Source organism: Hippocampus bargibanti, linkage group LG01 (genome assembly GCF_051943395.1).
Source record: "Hippocampus bargibanti isolate YZ-2025 linkage group LG01, ASM5194339v1, whole genome shotgun sequence".
Taxonomy (NCBI): Eukaryota; Metazoa; Chordata; class Actinopteri; order Syngnathiformes; family Syngnathidae; genus Hippocampus; species Hippocampus bargibanti.
Genome location: NC_142734.1, coordinates 8,518,863 through 8,539,629, shown reverse-complemented (window position 1 = coordinate 8,539,629; position 20,767 = coordinate 8,518,863). Strand labels below are relative to the sequence as shown.

At 41.1% G+C, this 20,767-nt stretch overlaps 1 protein-coding gene across 19 annotated transcripts in view; it reads left to right on the top strand.

Moving 5' to 3' along the window:
• Nucleotides 1-20,767, top strand: part of hspg2 (heparan sulfate proteoglycan 2) — a 96,603-nt gene that overhangs the window by 14,834 nt on the left and 61,002 nt on the right. For 16 of the 19 annotated variants that reach the window (XM_088994062.1, XM_088994029.1, XM_088994068.1 and 13 more), the window contains exons 2-4: nucleotides 12,674-12,803; nucleotides 13,263-13,322; nucleotides 19,333-19,392. In XM_088994062.1, coding sequence (XP_088850188.1) covers nucleotides 12,674-12,803; nucleotides 13,263-13,322; nucleotides 19,333-19,392 — 250 coding nt within the window. Of the gene's footprint in view, nucleotides 1-12,673; nucleotides 12,804-13,262; nucleotides 13,348-19,332; nucleotides 19,393-20,767 lie in introns of all 19 variants that reach the window. The other 3 variants (XM_088994110.1, XM_088994075.1, XM_088994125.1) reach the window with 2 other exon arrangements.

Genomic DNA, 20,767 nt, shown 5'->3' with positions numbered 1-20,767 from the left:
CAAAGTGGCCGAAAGGAAAGTGCTTTGCCGCTTGAGCGATCCCACCTTTGCATGACTGTGATTCCCCAGATCCTCTTTCTCGAGCCAACTGCCAGATCAACCCGGTTTTTGCACGTGTTCTGCTCTCCTGAACCTCTGCCACGGGGTGACTGAAAGAATCTGAATGTAAAGGTTTTCAACTGTCTGGAGAGGGTGCACGCCAACAAAGAGAAGGCATTTGATCCCGCCAAAGTTGGCACCTGATCCTCTCTCACATGCTGGAATTCAGTAGTTGGCTTCAGGAATGTTCATCTTGCTATGCTTTACGGTAAATAACCACTAAAGCTCACGCACCATTTATCTATCTAGCTATCTAGCTAGCTGTCTGTTTATTTATTTATTTGTCTGCTTGTTTGTTTATTTTGAAGATTGTTGAGATCTACTTTGATCACAGGAAATCGGAGGAAATAAACGGCTTCCTTGAGCAAATACAGGAAAAATCTTGTGGGAAGTCCCTTTTCTAGCTAAGACTTGAGGTCACAGCTTCAATTCCAAAACTGTAGTAGATTTGATCCTCATCGTTTGAGTCGATACGTCGTCATTAAAAATGAGCAGACAGCTGCACCCGCTCATCCGCCCTGCCATTTGAACATCCATCCATCCATTTTCCGTACCGCTTATTCCTCATTAAGGTCGCGGGGGGTGCTGGAGCCTATCTCAGCTGTCGGGCACGAGGCGGGGGACACCCTGAATTGGTTGCTTGCCAATCGCAGGGCACACAAAGACATAAAACAGTCACTCTCACAATCACTCCTAAGGACAATTTGGAGTGGTCAATCTGCGTGCCATGCATGTTTTTGGAGTGTGGGAGGAAACCGGAGTACCCGGAGAAAACCCACACGGGCCCAGGGAGAACATGCCAACTCCACACAGGGAGGCCGGACCGGGACGCAAACCGGCGGCCTCTGCACGGTGAAGCCGGAGTGCTAAGCACTCGACTACCGGGACTTTTCCAATTGAACATCATTGGCTCAAGTGTGCAGTCTTTTCAAAGAAATCAATGAACCCCCGGCCCTCAAAATTACCCTTAACCTTTGACCTCAAGCAGCTTTTGTTGAAGACCATTCAGACACAATGCACAATGCATAATGAGAGTGATGACACCACAACAAATGTGTGCAGCTCAGCTATAACTTGGGTACGACACTGTCCAAAAGCCAGAGACTTCTTGCATCGATCCAGTACTATGGAGATTAGTTCCAAACAGCACATCTTTGACAAGGAGCTTGCATTGCCCACATGGCCAATTTGTTTTTTGATATGGGTCCAAATCCACTGTGGTCACACCCAGGCTCCTCTCTAGAAAGTTATGTCTCACCGGGCATTTGACAGATATATTGGATGGTTGGCGAAGTAATTTTACTCCCAATATCCTCGATGTAGCACCGTTCCTGGTCACATCACAGAGCTTTGACAATGGAATAAAATGGAAATGAAAAAAGTGCCCTGTCTGTACTACTGTAGTTGTTATCAGGGAGTTTAGCTCGCTTTGTTTGATTGTCAGTCAGGTGAAACACATCAGTGTTTGACATTCACACATGTTCAATGGCTTGTGGGCACCATTCCATAACGGGAGACACAGAGCCACAACAGATTTCAAAGTCACTGCTGCTGAAAATGGGCCGAAAGAGTATTTTTTAATTTCCAGACCAAAACAGCTTCAATCTGCTTGGCACAAATGGGATGTTGTGAGAAAGAGAAACAAACGACCGGCGCATGCTTGACTGCATAAAGGGGTGTAAACCAGGATTAGCCACATGTCACTAGCTTCGACTAGCCCGATCACCGCTTGTCTTAATAGATTCATGCCAGTAGCATCAGGATCACGGAATACAACAACAATGGCAGTGATGCAAAGTTGCCTTTCATTACCAGATTATTATATTCGATAATATTCTGACAACAACTATGTGCCAAATGCAATTTTATTCAACAATAAAGGTCCAGGACATTGCACAACAACACCAAGACCGTTTACGGCACTGCTGTCATACTGCTTGTCCGAATATGGCATAGCATCGGTCTTGTTGAAGTGCAGCTAATGGTGACTGCTATTTTTAGTCATTTGTCATTCCAGTGATCGGCCTGGGTTTAATGCTGGCTCTGGCCTTTTTGTCATCAAGAGAAAACTTAACTGTGTATGAGCTACAGTTTCTCCTGACTGGACAGAGACTTGCCGCCATATTTTGTTGGCTATTCCTGCAGGACATAATATGTGAGGGTGAAACAGTTCCTGCAGACGCACAGCTCCTGAAGTATTTTGGTCTCCTTCTTGAATTCCATCTCTGTTGTCTATGTTGATCTCCCGTCTCTGTATATAAACTGACTCACAACTTCTTAACAGAGAGACATTCCACTGAACTTTCATTTGAACTGAACTCAAGACAAACAGAGACAGAAGTTGCAGGGCAACACAAAATGCCATCCAAATGCCGGATAAACCTAGCCTTTTTGATTTGGGATCCTTTACATATTTATCACACTTACAACTTTCAGGTTATCATGCTAATATGATAAACTGACAAAGAGAACTGAAGTATTCGGTGTCAGCAGTGTGCAGCTAAGTTGGCATTACTTTACATTGGTAAATAAAGGTTAAAAAACATCAATTTAAAATAACATTTTTAAATTATGCTAGTTTTTTTAGGAACATGAAAAAGTAAATGTGTTGTCTTTGATTACGGAAAACATTGTTTGATAAACTGACCAACGAAAAGCAATTTAGTTGCCACATACAGGCGGTGCTCCTGTCATATTTTTGCATCAAGAAATCACTCAAAATAGTTCTTGCCAGAAAATAGAATATAAGATCTTAAAAATGAAAATGTCACGGCTCAAACCAACTTATTCAAAGAAAAAAAAAATAAATAGCTAAATAAAGTGACTGAAATTGATACCGGTGTAAAAAAGCGTACAAAGCCCTTTTTCAGGCTTTGAGAAACGAATCATGGTCAGTTAGGCTCAAATCGTGAAAAAAAGTATAGTGGTTGGCCAACCAAAATTATTTCATGAGTGCAATGGCAACATCATTCTTGAGGTCACACAAGAACTAGAACTACACCCAAAGAGCTATGGACCTCACTTTCCACTCAACCTGAAGACAGACACTAGGCAAAAAAATAACGCTCACGCTGAGGTGAAAACGACAGCATTTGTCCCCAAAAATCTTGATGATACCCAAGCATTTTGAACAAATGGTTTATGGACTGAAAAAAAAACCCATAAATACACAGGGTTGTGTCAGGAAGGGCATCCGAAGTAAAAGCTTGGCCAAAACAAACATGCGAATCAAACCTCTGAAGATGGAGGACACTGATTCGCTATGGCGACCCCTTGAAGGGAAAAGCCAAAAGGAAAAGAAGATAAAAAAAAAACAACAATATTTTACCCTCAGTCAAATATGGAAGTTTCATTATCATGATTTGCTTTAATTTATAGAAGTATAAACTCTGTACCTGAAAATCCTGCAGGCGAGTGTCCCTCCATCAGTTAGCACGCTTTGGTTAAAGGATTCTTGGATTGTGCAGCTGGATGAAAGCCCAAAACACACCAGCCAGTCCACCACTCTATAGCTCAATCAAACCAAAATGAACTGTTTGAAGAAAAGTCAAGGTCCAGATTTAAATCCAATGATGATGCTGCGGTCTGACCTTAAATGCAGTTCCTGCTTAAAAACACAGCAACATGACAGAGTTAAAATAATTCTGGGAAGAAGAGTTGGACAAAACTCCACAGTGGCCTGAAAGATTCGTCAAAAACATTTGCCTCGTTATTGCTGTCATTGCTGACAAAACTGCTTATTTTTTTTGCTGCACATAGCTCCAGTACAGATAAGTTTTTTCAGTTTGATAAAAAAAGAGTCACAGTTTTATATATTTGCTTGAGTTTCAAATAAAATGAATGTGTGATGATTTGACAAATTTAAAGTCCGTGTAAAGTGAAAGCATAGAATTGTCCAAAATAAGCAATGGACAGTATATCCTTCATGTGCTGTTGATGAACCTGGATGCTGAATTTCAATTTATTGGATTAGCCTTTATTAGTCTCACAGCGGAGAAATTTACATTTCACAGCAGTAAAGTGATGAAAGTAAGAAGTAAAGAGTTATCCGATTATTCAAGTGCTTGATTGGATAAAGGCTCTTCTCTGAGAAACCAGATGAACACACCAAGATCTTGGTTCACTCGTGTTTCCATTGGCGGTTGTGGGATTTTTTTTTTTCTATTTGGAGATGGATCCCAGGCAAGCTCTTATTTCTCCTTCTCGACTCCCACTTTCAGCTGTTTCATAGTGTACTGCTGAGCAAAAACACTCATTAGAGTCTTTCCATTGGGGGTGGACAGCAAAAACATCAACAACGGGAGTGGTACGCATCTGCCTCTGCTGCTGTAGCACATTTATTTGAAAATAAATGCCATGCATATCTGAGAAGAATCTTTTCATTCTTAGCCGACTTAAGTTGATTTCCTTTTCTGTTTTGCTTTTCCAAAGTTGTGCTAAAAGCAAGAAGGACTTTGATGTGAATAATACTCCGACCTTAAGCATAACATCAGGTTGTGTTGTGAGAGCTTCGGTTACAAAGCAAAAGCTCAACATGCTGGAATTGCTTTTGTGTTCCAATTGTGTCACCATGGTACCGACACAAATCGGAGTTCATTAACTCAATGTGTGTTTTAAAACCTGGATGAATTACCTTCTCGTTGGATTAATTTTAATTGAAAAAGGGGATCATATAAAGGCTGTAAAACTTGTTAAAACACACCACATTTTGAATATTCAAATAATCCATAATAGTTTGTGCATATTCAAATTATTTCAACAATTATAATGAAGCTGATGGAGAAATAGCTATTTGGCCAAGTCGCTCCCTTGCTCTCTTTTATTGATAGATGTGTCAAATTAGGGTAAAAAATGTGAATGATTATTGTCTATTGCAATCAAAGTTGTGTAAACTATGAACTCAAGTTTCGGTTTATTCAGCCAGTCTTTCTCCACACTTGAGAGATGAGCTCATGGAGTGCACAGTGGGGGCATGAGTGAGTTTTGGCCTGCCATTATTTGGGACAGCACGAGGGAGGCCAAGTCAACAGCTGGTCTCCAATTATTTGGTCCTAAGGCAGGAATAAAGAGTGTGGAATGAAAGGGGGAGGGGGTCTAAACTGTTGACAGCAGTGTGGTGGGAGGTGGGAGCGGTTGGAGGAGGTCAACGACATCCTTTCTCTCCAAAACTGATGCGGCACAAGTTCATCTTAAAACATTCCAAAAGTTTGGAACAATTCCCAATTACAGTTTATCGTGTGCCTTTCACCTCCACAAGCTCAAATTGGTTGTGGCAACTGTTTCCAATGTTAACACAATGCAGCATTTGACAGCAGTTTCCTAAATGGGTTCAAAATCACCAAAGCAGCATTGAGGTCAGCACTGACAATTCACATTTCGTTTGCACTATTGTGGGAGTGAACAGCTTTGACTTGATTCCACCAGTAATCAAAGTGGCTCTGCTCATTCTCTTGAAATTCAGTTCAAATGATGTGCACAATCTACATGGCAGAGACCGATGCAAGCAATGTAGGCTTAGAAAGAACTGCAAGCCGATCGACACCTGCTGATGATGTAAAATTGTCCGCTGGATACCTCTTTCAGTAAAAATTGATATGTTCGTCATTGCGGTTCATTCCGAATGATATCGGATCCAATGTAGCAAAGCGCTGATGTAAACATAGACTCAAAGCATTCAGCCATTGTACGTCACCATATGCTTATTTCGGGCACTGTGGTGTGGATGAGCGAGTGGGTGTTTTTATGTCGTAAATCAGCCGGCCTGAGATGGCCATGTTGGCACTGGTCTTTTCGTCCAAGTGTTCGTACCACATCCGTCAGCTATCATCGGGAGCAATTGGAACTGGTCTCTTACTTCCTGGCTCTCAGCAATGTTTCTGGAAACACACCCTAAATAACTTTCAAACCCTTTGATCTTGCATGTTTTATGCACATCAAGTACAAAAGAGTTTCATTTTCTTTGATTTTGTTCTTTGGACTTGTTTGTCTCATGAGTATTAGGATTAATTGGTATATGTTTCTCTTGACAAGAACACAACTGGTTTTATTCCCTGCGAAAATCCAATCCACAAGTTTGACAACCCCCACCTCTGAAATCAGAATTTGTTCATTCCTGACCTGAACATCTGATGAGTGTGTGCCTCTTCTGCTGGTGTCTTTCATTTTGTGTTTGTGTGTGTCCCTGCGTGCATGCATGTAAAAAAATGTTCTTTGAGAAGTCTAATATTCACAGCTGGCTTCATGCCTGATGACTTTTGGCTATGACACTATATACCTACCACAAGAACATTGAATGTTTTGTATCACTTGATGAAAATCCTTACACCTTCCCACCACAAGATTGTTTTTAATGAAACACGATGTAGACAGTTTGCTTGTAGAAACGAAATGTGTAAAGTATATTTTTGAATATTATTGAATATGCAACCTTGCTGTCTAAGACATCGCATCAAGTCATTCATTAGACTAAGTGGAAAAAATGTGAAAAGGACATGGAATTGATATTTTTAATGAGATGCAATTCCAGGATTGTCCGCTATTGTGGTGAATGGTTCTGTTTCGATCAACGCTGAAGACAACAGCGGTCTTTTTTTTGTTCAACCGTGGTTTCAACATCCTCATTAGCCAAAATGCCATTATCCAAACAGAGAAAAGTAGATGAGTGTAGAATTTTCAATGAAAAATGAACCATGTCATATTTTTTACAGAGATGCGTGGGAAACATTTGTGCTTGGTGAGTTTTCAACAAGTTTCGGTATTGAAGGAATGATATTTGGTTATTTATAGCATGTATGGTATAATTTTAATGGTCCGGCCCACTTGACATCCACTGAGGCCATATGTGGCCCACAATGTGAAATGAGTTTGACACCCCAGCATTAGACTGATCGACGTTGCCTGATTCGAAGTCCTCTAAACTTGCTATTAAAGCCTAGTCTGCATTTGAGCAACTGTGCATACAAGTGCTGTCGAAATAAATTAATCTCATTTTCAATTGTAGCTTTTAGGGGACGTCATTCCTTGCCATATTTGGCCAAGACAAGTCCGCACAGGCTGGACGCTTCATTCAACAAGCTTGCATGTGTGCTGCAGGCTTTGCTCACTTCACAGGAAAGTGTGACTTCTACTTATCTAGCATGGTCAAGGTGGAAATGTGTTTCTACATGACAAAGTTGTTGTTCAGCTGTTGTTCCGATTGCACAGGTAGCCAAAAAGCCAAATCATCAGCATGGCCTGAGAGTGTCACACCAGACATCCACACTTCTCAGTTACATGTGTCACACAGTTGAAATGCCGGCACATCAAAAAATGACCTTTTTTTCTTTCATTACCCAAAAGGTTAAAATTTGTCCTCACTGTGAATCAGTCATCACATTATCCCCTGGTTTCATCACGCTTAGCTTCGTTTAAGTTCATGAGATGCCTGTGTAGGATTACTTTTCCCTAAAAGTGAGAAAGATCCGATTTGAAGGCTGTAGCAATCCAAGCCTGACTTGTGTTGTGTTGGAGCCTGACTCGAGGAGAACAAAGAATAAAAACCACCATTCTTTGCATGTTGCAATGTCTCCGTCCCTGACCCGTTTGGTCAGGGACTGTTTGTTGCGCCCATCCTGTTAGTCATGGAACCTTTTGGCAAGGCAATCCCTGCACCCGTCAAAGAGTGTTTGTCGAATGAGGAACTTCTTTCCATTTCCTCCTCATCCAATCACTTTACATTAAACCATGTAGAAATGTCAAAAGTGCTGCGCGGAGCTTCAGAACCTCACTCATCAAGGCTTTCATGTAACAGGGGCCCAGGTCAGAAGCTCAGTGTCATGAGTGGCAGTTTGTCAGTTCACTTGCCATTCAAGGAGCACAAAGCTATTCTGTTGCCACAAACATCTTAAAGGACAACCGACGTCTCCCGTCAAGTTATGTCCATAATTTGTAAAATGGCTTCAAATGACTTCTACTGGGCGTATTTTAATAAGACTTCACCACATATAGCTATAATTTACGTTTTAAGACTCGCGCTGAATATTCAGGAAGTCTTGTTTTTGAGTTGGTGACGAGTCCGTACGTGACGTCAGAAAAGGACCGCCTCCTCACCATAAAAAAGAAGCATTTTAGCGTCTTTCCATCACGTCAATGTATTTTGCTGTACTGTTTTTTTAAACCATGTCTTACACCCAAAAGCTGCCAGCAGAGGGAGGCAAACTCCATGGAAAGAATGTATCAGCCTGTGGAAACGGGCTGATTCATTTCTCACCTGAGCTGGTCGCCATTTTTCTGCCTCTTTTTGGGTGAGACATTCCCCCCCTCCCCTTTGCCTCAAAATGGCCCAAATAAATTCTTTAATCAATTGCAAACATGTATGCTTTGCTCATCAGGACTATTTGAATCATATTCCTAACTGGATGTGTAACAAGAAAGCATATTCTCCGAATCTGAAGCCATTGTTTTGATTCACAAGCAATGCAAGATGTCTTGACGTGACGTCACGAAATGGGGGCGGGACTTTCTGAAAATGCCCAATTCAATTTTTTGCAGATTTTGGACACTTGAAGTCATTTTTATTGGTGTTTTGCATTTGACTAAAAATATCATACTGCATGTTCTGGCTATTTTAGATGCTATAAAATGTCTTTCAGGTGTCAGTTAAAAAACAAAAAAGTGACGTCGGTTGTCCTTTAAGTCTTCTTCAATGTGCAGGTACGAGCACGAAGAAAAACTGACCATCGTTTCTCAGCACAGTGTTAAAGACAAGCATAAATTTAGGACTGAATCGGTAAAAAATGCTTGAGGCATTCTTTTTATTGCCTCCAGTGCCCTTTTATTTATGGGAACTACTGTATCGTTCATGCTTTGCATTGACAGTAACGTGCCGTCACTGCAGTTAGAAGGCAGACTTCAAAATAAAACGTGCATAAATGCTAGGTGTGTGTTTGTGTGTATTCATTCATCTTCTGGACCGCTTTGTACTCACAAGGGTTGTGAGGCGGTGGTGCTGGAGCCTATCTCAGATGTCTTTGGGCACTAGGTGGGGGACACCCTCAACTGGTTGCCAGCCAATCACAGTATATACAAAGACAGGGTATCACAGAGTACACAGAAAACAAGCGATTCACACTTTGGAGTGTTAAATCGGCCTGCCAAGGAGGTTTTTGGAATGCGGGAAGAAACCCGTGGACCCGGAGAAATCCCATGCAGGCCTAGGGAGAACATGCAAACTCCATGTAGTAAGGCCAGAATGAGATTTGAACTCACGACGGTGTTCTGTGAAGTCGAAGAGCTAACCACTCCCCTACAGAGCCACGTTTGTGTGTTTGTGTGTGTGTGTGTGTGTGTGTATGTGTGTGTGTGTGTGCACATATGTATATACAGTACATATATGTCAGAAATAATGGTGCTTAGTTTCTGTGGATCATCTGTCACGGGTGCCTGGTGTTGCAGTGCACACTGAGCCTCAGCCTTTCTCAGTGTGATGCATGTGCATCAAGCTATCCCGCACCTTACATTCTTTGCATGTTGCCACTTCAAGTCTCAGCAGAAGTACTTGTTTTTAAGGAGTGAGAGCGTAAAAGAGAAATAGAAAGTTGAAGAGGTCAGGGAGGGGAGGTTCTGTGCTGCCCACATGCGTGATTGAACGCTGGAGTTTGCTGTGTTACTTTCATCTGTGGTCACATGCTAATTTTCGATCATAAATAGACTTCATTTATCCCACAGCTTTTTCTGCAGCTGCATCAGCACCCTGATTCACCACTGGGAAAATCAAAGTTCCCTGAAGAGCTATTAGCATGCTGTGTCTAGCTGGCTTTGCTTTTCAACACAATATGGACACACAATATATCCATTAACTGCAGATCGAAAATACCAGTCTGATATTTATCAGATGTACTGTTGAACAACACGCTTAAGTCAATTATGTAAATTTAAAGGTTTATTTTGCGGCACATAAAATACTGTGAGCATATTTTGGTCATATTTTATGTATTTAATTATTTATCTGGTCATGGATTTCTGTTCCCAAATTATTCTGTTCGAATAACTTAAGATGGACGAATGCCAGCGAGCACTTGTCACAATTAAAAGGCTGGTTGTGAAATTACACCCCAGCACAGTTCAAATGGAGTTGTCTGGATAGAAAATCATTTAGGTAAAAACCAGGTCGTTCTGGAAGGAAGAACGTTGAGTTTCTTGTGAGGAGATAAATGTTGAGGCGTGGCTTTTTCAACGATGTGCGGGATCTGATGGCCTTTTCAGAGATGATTGCGTCCAGCTGCAAGACACAATGGCCAGTTTCTCAACTCACTTCGGTTTTCCTGTTGGTTTTACTTCTTTGTTTTCATTACTAGTCTATTGTTCAAAACTTGACAACTGACTTCATATGTTATATCATATTTCTTCTGCTATTTTATCGTGTAACTTCTTTTTTTTGCCATTCACTTTGATATATCGGAATAAATAGATTCACCGACATCTAATCGATCATCAAGTTTTTGGCTAACTGCTTAATTGTCTAAAGCCATTTTTAACAATAAAAGTGTCAAAATCCTCTGATTTCAGTATCTCAACAGGAAACACTCACTAATTTATGGTGTCCTTAGTGAAAGCGAACAGTAATCAGAATCAGAATCAGAATCATCTTTATTGCCAAGTATGTAGAACACACAAGGAATTTGTTTCCGGTAGAACACGCTGCACTAGTATCGTTGTCAAAAAAACTGCTAAGTGGCACTATACAGTTCCATTTTGGCTACTGTTGAAAGAGTTCAAAGAGTTCAAAGAGTTAATAGCTTGGGGGAAGAAGCTGTTTAAATGTCTGCTGGATTTCTTTTGTGTTTGATCAAATTAACTTCTTCTTTTACTAGACCAGCATTTTGCCTCATTATATGAAATAGTGTGGACCAAACCAGTGACTGAATCATAATGAATTCATAGAAAAAAAAATATGCTGTGGTCGAGTGGTTAGCATGTCAACTTCACAGCACGACGGTATGGGAGTCGATTTAAACTCCAACCTCCCTGTGTGAAGTTTGTATTAATTCTGAAAATAAATGTTATTTTCGTCCATAGTTTCATGTATTTGAACCTGAAGAAGTTTTCGGTGCGTACATCAAAATGGTAGACATTAGCATTAAACTCGACAAATAGGTATAACTTCCTAAACGTTGTCGAGGACTAAATCAGTGCCTTTCATGTACTATTATTGACTTGGTAAACAAATAAAAACAAATATTTTGTATTAAGCTATGACAAAATACCTTTAACGCAATTATTCAATTAACTGATGCTATTGCAGGGAGTTTGCAATTGTTTATAAAAACATTCCAATTGCGGCAGCTCTAAATGGTTATCTAGTCCTTTTGCAAAAATGTGCTTTGCCCTCCGCCACATATGACTTCCTTAATGGTTTCCACGTAGGGGGAGCAAACTGAAGGAAACACTCGAGGCAATGGCTGATTCCCCAATTTTGAGCTGCGGTGGCATGGTGAAAACACAAAATCTCACCCAATATTCTTTAATCGGGGGACAGATATAATTCAAATCATTGGCTCTTTTGCACCCAAGTGTCACTTTGTCTAAGCAAATGATAGTCTAGATAGCCCAAAGGAACAGGGCGGACAAGAAGACCAATACTGATGGTTGACTGGTTGCCACCACTGAAAGGAATTTGTTTAGTCAGCGGTTTTCTTTTGAAAATGGCCCAGGCTTGTTGTTGTAAGGGTGTTCAGCCACGGGGGGGGGGGGGTACTTATTTATTATCTGCAGGCATTTAAAGGGGGGAAACTAGCATGACAGAGTTGGGTGGAAATAGGAACTGGCGGGCTACGCCAGCTGTAAATGCCAACGGTGTCATCCTGCCAGAGTCATAGCTCCACTTCTTAGCATGCGTCTGAGCGGTTCGGGAAAAGCAAGGGCACTCAAGCGGGGTGAGCCACAACAAGATGATCAGATACTACAACGTCTGACTCACTTGGAGTCTCCTCACTGAAATTGTATGGCTGCATCTGATAGATACAAGACAAGACATTGACCGTGGCAAGGATTACTGCTGTGTCCATAGATGTTTCTTTTCAATACTCACACACCCACCGCCGGTATTTTGGAAAATAATGATTGTAACACGAGAGATTTCAAACGGCAACCAAAGCAAGTTGAACTTTGGTTTGTCATCTTGATTTAGCAGTGAGTGTCTGGTTGTGAATGAAGAAACTGAGTTATGTTCACCTGAGGGAACTAAGAAAGTTCAAAGCATGTTTGCACTAATCTGAACCATGCAGTCATGAAACAACCCCTTCCTCACTTCCTTCCTTGTTTGCAAATCACTAGTTGTGGGTCATAAATGTATGCCGGAAGTTAAGAAGATGGAATTGCAAAAATAAGAGCTGATCATGAACTCTTATTTTTATGCAAACTCTTAAAAATCCCTATAAGAGATAATAAACGTTGAAAGTAAACATGTCGCAGTGCTTTAGTTTCCTGCCGCAGTCTTATGTTTTGTGTCCACGCTTCACAGGGCGGAAGCATATCACTGGGTGTAACCCTGCTCTGTGAAGACTTCAACCTCTATAAATCTTTCTGTTTGCTTCAGGTGACACAACCCTCCAAGGTGTGGGGAGAGGTTCCTTTGCCAGATGACTTAGTGGAGGAGAAGGATATCCAAGTGGCGCCCAGCTTACTGGGCGACGATGAAGACTTCATTGCTGATGAAGCTTCCGGAGGTGGGCAGCACCCCATACAACAGTTGCATTTTGCTCTCTGTTCACATCCCAAAAGAGACTCAGCTCAGGAGATGATTCTAGATCAGTGTTTCTTAATCTTGTTGGAGGCACCGAACCCCACCAGTTTCATATGCTCATTCACCGAACCCTTCTTTCAATGACTGTGCCCACGAACTGCAGAATGAGGGATGGACTTCTGTGGCAGAGGATCCACCGAACACCTGAGACCAACTCACCAAACCCTTAGGGTTTGCTATAACCCAGTTTATGAACCACTGTTCTAGACATTGTTTTGTCATTAAAAATCAAAACCAACCTCTTTTAAGGTGTGGTGTTATTTCATGATGGGTAATAATCACAGTATACTGTTTAGATGCTGATTACATGTTTGATCAGATTTAATATCGAATCCAAAGGTCATTTGGGAGCTTGCCCTTCTTTTCGTATCTGTCTCCATAGATCTCCCCAGTGGCGAGGATGATGGAAGTGCACCATGGCCTCCAATCTCAGAGAGCACAAGTAAGAGACCGGGAAACTGCATGTGGTGTGTGGCCAATCATTCCCGTTATAGTTCCCACATATGTGACTTCCACAGTACGCAATCTGTGCATGCTCGCATCCTGTTTCAAGCCGCCACTCAGGTCATAACAAGACGCCTCAGCTTTGTCTCGGAGACATAAACATCTCCACTTTCATCCTGTTGCCCAGTGGTCGAGGTGGCAGAAGAGGGAGATCTTCAAAGGCAGGGAAATAAATAAAATTCCCGCGGTGACAGACTACAGCATTTTCTGGAGCACCAGATAACATAGTGGATACTTCGAATGCTTTGGAAATGTATCATCGCGGTTTGAAGCCAAATCATTAGCCCTCCAAGTCATACCATCGAGCTATTTCTCTGCACATCTATTTTCTGAAACACCTGAGTTTGCACACTAGCTGATCATGATCTGATTTGGATGAGGCAGGCGAATGTCTGATATAAATGGGAGGACAGTGGAGGAAGGAAATTTGGTTTCCTGTGTTGAATGACGAACGTTTTGAGCATCTCTATCCTGTTGGCAACGCAGACGCGGAACTTCCTTTCCGTTCTTCCAAATTCATCTAAGAGTGCAGTGACACTGTTGTTGTCGTTAATCCTTATATCCTGTTGTGTTATTCACATGTATTGTGTGGAATGCCTGATTCCATTATTCCTGACCCACGTAGTGACCATCTGGAGCGCACATTGATGTGATATTGTTTTATTTTTAGTTTCGTTTCACCATTGTTGTCGCCATTTCCACACTTGGGTATTTCCAGAAATGCAAAGGTGGAGTTCCATGTCCTTCAAATTCTCATCTTGACCACTGCAGCCTCAAAGTATGATTGACTCCTCAAACACCATTTTTTTTTTTAATATCTTGTGAGAGATTTTTTCCCCATTGCGCCCAAGATGTCATCTACTTCATTTAGAAATGAGTGAAACAAAGGTTACTGTTGATAACAGGGTGTGGCGCTGCTTGGGTTACGTTCTTCCCACTGATGATTCCTTTATCCTGCACGTTACAAAACAAATCTGCATGGCAATGAAGGCAATTCTTCATCGTTATGCAATATGTCTTTTCAAAAAGATATATTGTGTCTTTCGAAACATTGCACTACAGGGAACGGTGGTGATCCTGTTGGGCCCTAAAGCCTGCCACCCCCGCTCCCTATCTCCCCCCATTGTCACCCATCTGGTGTCCATGAAGGGCTGTAGATGGCAGGGTTGGCCACCTCCCTGAGGCTGTTTTGGGCAAAAATAATTTGATGTAATTGAACACTCCATATGGATAAAGGAGCCTGCTCCAAAAGAAGTTATCGATTCAAACACAACAGTTTTGTCTTTGGCATTGTTGTCCCCCACACCTCCTCCCCCAGACAACCCAATCCAAATGTATTTCTTGATCCCAATTAGAAATAACCAATGCTTCTGAAGTGATGTAAATTTCTTTAACACACTTTGGGTTCAAATCACCTGCGGGGATGAAATGGAACAACATAAAATTGCATAACAAAAGATGTGTGTTTTCTGTCAATTCTCATCCTTCTCTGGTTTTTATTTCAAAAGACAGAACTCACTAAAAGTACTCGGGAATGAATCCATTTGTTTATTTTTTTTAATCAACCCATCACTTTTAAATCATCAAATGTAGATTTTTTTATTGTGTTGAATGTAAGAGGGCTGTAGTACATGAATATGCAAGTTACATTTCAACTGTCTTCAACTGTCTTGAACTGTGTTCAAATCAGGAGCAACTTTTACACTAGCATCTGAGGCCTAACCATCAAGATGGGAAAAGACTGGGTGGGGGGTCCTGGATTGTTTCCATGTTGGAAACAACACGCTGTCGACAGCCACAGTTTTCCAGTTACCGTTGTTGAAAAATGAGTTTGGTCTGTGCCTGCCGGGTGATTATGCAGGGAGATGAGCGCTGGCAGCTGTGGTTATTTTCGAGCTCTCTGTTTGCTTGGCCTCTGTGGGCCCTCAAGGGACTCATCCAGGCAAAGGACAAAAAGGGGCGAAAAAAAGCGAGTACAGCAGAGACTTCAGATCATAATCCGATAATTTTGTTTAGGTTGTGGGAGCAGAAGCTGTCATGTTTCACGATTGAAATGATGCACTTCTCTTTGCCCAACAGTTGTTTGATTTTGTCACATGCACTCAGGCTGGACATTGAAGTTGATGACTCCTGCAGAAAGATCACATTATGGCACTAAAGCCAACGATAAACCACTATTGTTCCAAACACCAAAGTGTTGCCTTGGAGAAGTGACCTGCGCTGCTCCTCCTCAAGGCAGAGATTACATGTTTCATTGAAAGAGACGGTGCGCTTTTGTCCTTTGGCAGTTTATGGTACGGAGTGGATTCTTTTTGAGTGCTTATCCTTACAACCTTTGCCTGAACGATCATGTGAGGATCTTGGAGATGAGAACTGAATGAATGTGTTTGTGAAAACAACAACGGTGATCTTATATGGGAATTAGGATCATTTTGAATTTCACAATTTCGGAGCGTTTATTTGTGTAAATCTCCCAGATGATCAGTTGTTTCCTGCCTAGGCAATGGAGTGTGCATATCAGGGACATAATCCCTCTCTCGGGAAATATGCCTCCAAATGGAAGCTGTGAAAAAGCAGAACATGATTGGTTGTGTGGGTGTGCCTATCTTGCAAATACAGAAATGTGTCAAAAAATGTACAACATTCCAAGATGACCTGAACAAATGTCAATTCTGGTTATAAGTCATTCCCAAAGTTTCCAAATTTAGGAACACCGTAAAGGGAGGTTCCTCTTCACTTTCAAGTTGAAACTGATGTTCACTGTAGTTGTTTGACGAGTAGATACTTCACCAAGGCCTCGACACACTGTTTTTTTTAAATACCACATTTTGTAGCTTTGTTCCTCCATGTGAGTTACATTTCTGCCTGTACACTATAGCTTATACCTGTCACCGTAATTAGAGTAAAATTTTCTTCATTTCTGTCATGAATATCATCCAGAATTTGATTGGACAGACTCAGTCAATGTCCTTAATAATACTAAACGCAAAGCAACGAATAATGTGCAAGTACAGTCATGTGAAGCCATGACTTTCGCTCTGGACTCCCACCCATCCTGACCAGGATCAAAGCAGAGCCTCAACCTTGAAAGCAGTAGATACTCCTTTGGATTTAATTAGCTTGGCTGAGCACAAGAGACTTCTAATAGAGAAGGACATGTTTTATGTCAAACCTTTCCTGGCTGGACTTCAACTTGGTTATTTGGACAGTAAAAACCTTTTTTGTACGACAAACATTATCAGCTAAAAGTCAGATGAAGACAGAATAAGGCAAATAGGACTTTAGAGTTTATTCTTCAGCCGTCATCTGTACTTCTTTCAAAGAAGTACAGATGACGGCTGAAGAAACCTTTTCATCGATGGACCACTCCTGTACGACTGAAAGCTTACACAGACGTTTTGCTGCCGACTTTAGAGTTTGTTTGTAATTTTTTTAATGCTGCATTTCTGATAAAACCCAAGCTACTTTGGGCTTGAAAACAATTGGATCCACCACAATCACTGGATTGTGAGGTAAATTATGGTTCATAGAGTGGAATCACACAAAATCTGGGTTGGATTTGAGGTGTAAATTTATGGACAAAGAATCCTTTTATACAGCAAAAGTTGTCTTCTGCAGTGCCCTGACATTTCATGCTATAGCTTCATTCAAAGTGGTGGAAAATGAATCACCATAAATTCCAAGTGACACGTGCAATGATACCTGTACAATTTGGGTTTAATGTTATTGCAATGCAATGGTTGCAGTGAGGCTCGATTATTTCCAGATAGTAACACAAAACAGGAAGCAGCTCCTCCCAGCGGGTGTGTCTCATCCAACAGCAATGTGAAGAACACCGGCCGCTTTGTCTCCCTGCTTTGTAGGATATCCTCTTTGTTCTGTTTGACCAAAGAGAGCTGTCTTCTCAAAGGGGATGCCCTGTGGCCCACATGTCCTTAATACTTGATGCCACCGGACTTCCCAACATGCTTCAACATCGAAATGCAATGTGCTCATCAGCTCATACTGGGCTCCCAGCATCCCTTGTCCTCCTGAACCAATCATGACATAGAGCGAGTGAATTGGGTATTTGACTAGCATGTTTTCGGCCGGCTGTGCATGTCACTCCTAGGCCTTCAATAGTGAATCAATCTGAATCAATCAGCTGCGAGTGTGGTGTAATATTACTACACGTCCTCTGGAGGGTGCCGTTGACCAGTATATAACTTGGGACTTGAAGAAACTTACGAAATACAGTGAGACCTCAACTTACAAACACCTTATCTTACAAACTTTTCGTCTTACAAACGTCAAATTTATGAAAATTAAACCTTATAATAAGCACTATTTTCATAATACACACCCACCACGGCTGGCGGAGTGATCTTCGGCGGAAGCACACAACCGAACAGCACCCGAGGTTAAGTTACCAACAGTCCTTATGTAAGGTGACTCTCCTTCCATAAGCCATCAACGACCATCAAAAAGGTAAATAAAACTTTATTTTACAGCACAGTTTATTTCTTTAATTACAGTCCTCATGTAATGCGCCTCTTTCCAAACAGCAATTCCCTTTGACCTTCGACCTCCAATGCCATTCCATCAAGCCATAAATGTAAATAAAGTGACTTTATGATACAATGCAGTGTATTTCTTTCATTACAATACAATAGCACATTTATTATACAGAGAATAAGGTATGTTGTGTGTAGTTTTATGGCTTATTTAGTTGAAAAGTATATTTTATGGAAACCCGGAAACGGATTATTCCCATTTTAATGGTTTCCTATGGGAATTTTTTTGTAGGAGATACACACTTTTCACCTTACACACTCTGTCTGGAAACCAATTAAGTTCGTAAGCTGAGGTCTCACTGTACTGTCATTAAACTGTTCAATTTTTTACTATAAACGTGTCAATTCACTTCATAAAATTGCAATATTATTTGCTATTTTTGCTAGCTTCAGAGCTGTCCAACCTTAATGATGTCCATCTATTCTCTAAATGTTCATCTTGAAAATGGCTTTAACAGTATATCTGCAATCAAAACCATTGCTTCTCCTCTTTCAGCCTTTGTGGGTTGACAAAACCGCTATTAAATTGATACAAAAATGTATTTGCTTTTGCAGCTCACGACAGATACAGTGTGCTAGCTTTGGCCAGTATGCTCTTCTAGCGGCTCGTGATAATATGATTGGATAGTGACTAGCCATTCATGTGACTAATCAATCATAGTTTGCGAAAACTTTGACGTTTCCAGCTCCTTCCAGCAGTCCTTGGGTTGCCAACTCGAACTCTGATTGGTTAAAGCAACTGTTTCATCGACACTGCATTTAATGCTCCAGGGCTTGCAGAACTGATTGTGAAGATTTCCGACCCTGATAACAAATGATCGCTGAAATGTGATTGGTTAAATGTGAAAACACACATCTGGAAGCAGTGAAACAGGGGAAAGGCAATGAAAGCAAACTGAAAGACTATTTGGAATTATTTAATAAGAATTCATGGATAAAATATAATTCACATTAGTCTGTGATTCAGATATTTTTAGGCTAGCAGAGAATCTCTGATTTAAAGTAAATTCAAGATCCTCATTACTCACTATCAAAAGTTTCGTGTTTTGTTAACAGTATAGCTCTGAAGACGTGAGTTACTCAAAAGGTTACAATTTTCTTTCTGTCAGTGACCCATCTTTGCTCGCCAGATTGTAATTTTACATGTGTCATGTACCTTTTTCATGTACTGAAGCCATGAAACCTCCCTGTCTTTCTACTACTAATGATTTTTTTCCTCCCCGCCCTCCTTCTCACATTCAATCATTCACTGTTTAACTCTCCCAATGCTTTAACCTCTCTGCCCTTGCTTCGCTAACACTTCTCATCATGTCACATGCTGTTTCCCTCTCTGCGCCACTATTGCTTCTCGCGTTTCTTCTTTCTTTGCTTCTCACCCCACTTTACTTACTATAGAGCACCGGTTGGACTCTTCCTATGTGGTGAACATAAAGAGTGCAGTCGAGCCAGCCTACAGTAAGTCCTCTCGCTGTAATTTCCTCCTTTTTGTGTGATATCCTGAGACAATCTTTGCTACTATCAGCTCTGCTTGATTATGTACTTCTCTAAAGACACGCTCAGAAAACATTCCAAGAATCAACTTCAAAACATGTCATGCTTGTGTTCAACCACTGTGTCTTTCGATGACAGAGGACAACACGATGTGCATGTTCTGGAGAGTCATGCTGACAACTGGATGACAGCACAAACGGCTGTTGTGGGATTTGCATGACGTAGTGGACTGTCAGCACCAGAACCGCGTCTTTAAATTTTAAATTAATTGGCATTTTACATTATATATGGCTGGACAATATGGGGCCACAATACAACAAATTGAACCGGCACTTTATTAGTCTGTGCGCTAAAATGAAAGTAATATCCGAGGACTGATTTTATTAATGTCATAAATCTCTTTTCAATTATGTGTTCTATTGATATGTATTTAGGTGGTTAGACATTTCTGGAACATACCTCCATCATGTAAGTAGGTAGGATGTGTGTTGTTCGTGGAGATTTTTGATTGGCTGCCATGTGTATAGCTGATGTTTCTCTCCGTAGTCCAGGGGTGTCAAAGTCATTTTTTGCCGCGGGCCACATTGTAGTTATGGTTTCCTCTCGAGGGCCGTTATGAATTTGGGGAACCCATTCGAATGTTTAAATCCCTTCAAATATTACATATAGAGCACACAGCAAATTAATGAATAACTCGTTTTCAAATCTGAAGTCAAGAATAATGACTTTTATTGTGGTTGACATCCAAAAATATGAAATTTTGGCTGAGAATTTAGCAATCATCATGGAATTTAACAAGTTTGATTTGCTTTCGCGGGCTGAAAAAAATGATGTGGCGGGCCGGATTTGGCCCGCGGGCCTTGACTTCCTCACCTGTGCCGTAGTCCAAAGGTTGTTCAGAGAGTTTGTGTGAACGCTCAGACACTTGGAAAACGCGAGGGAAGCTTGCTTTGAATAATTATAATATTTAAGGAAAAACACAACTACAAAATGTCTGTGTAAGCTCTGTCGTACAGGAGTGGTCCATCGATGAAAAGGCTTCTTCAGCCGTCATCAGGAGAGCACTCACACTCTGTGGTTACCCTCAGTGGTCTTTTAACAAATGTCAAAAGGAAAGAATAGGGGATGAAACAAAAAAATTGTAAGATACTAAAAGGAGAGGAGTAGCAGTACCTTACATTGCAGGGGTTTCTAAAAAACTGCACTCCTTTGGCAACACAAAATTTCTACTTATTTCAAACCGATAAACACTTTAAGGCAAAAATTAGTGCATCCAAAAGATAGGCTGCCAAATGAAAAACAAAGTAATGTAGTTTATTCAATACATTGTAAAAATGAA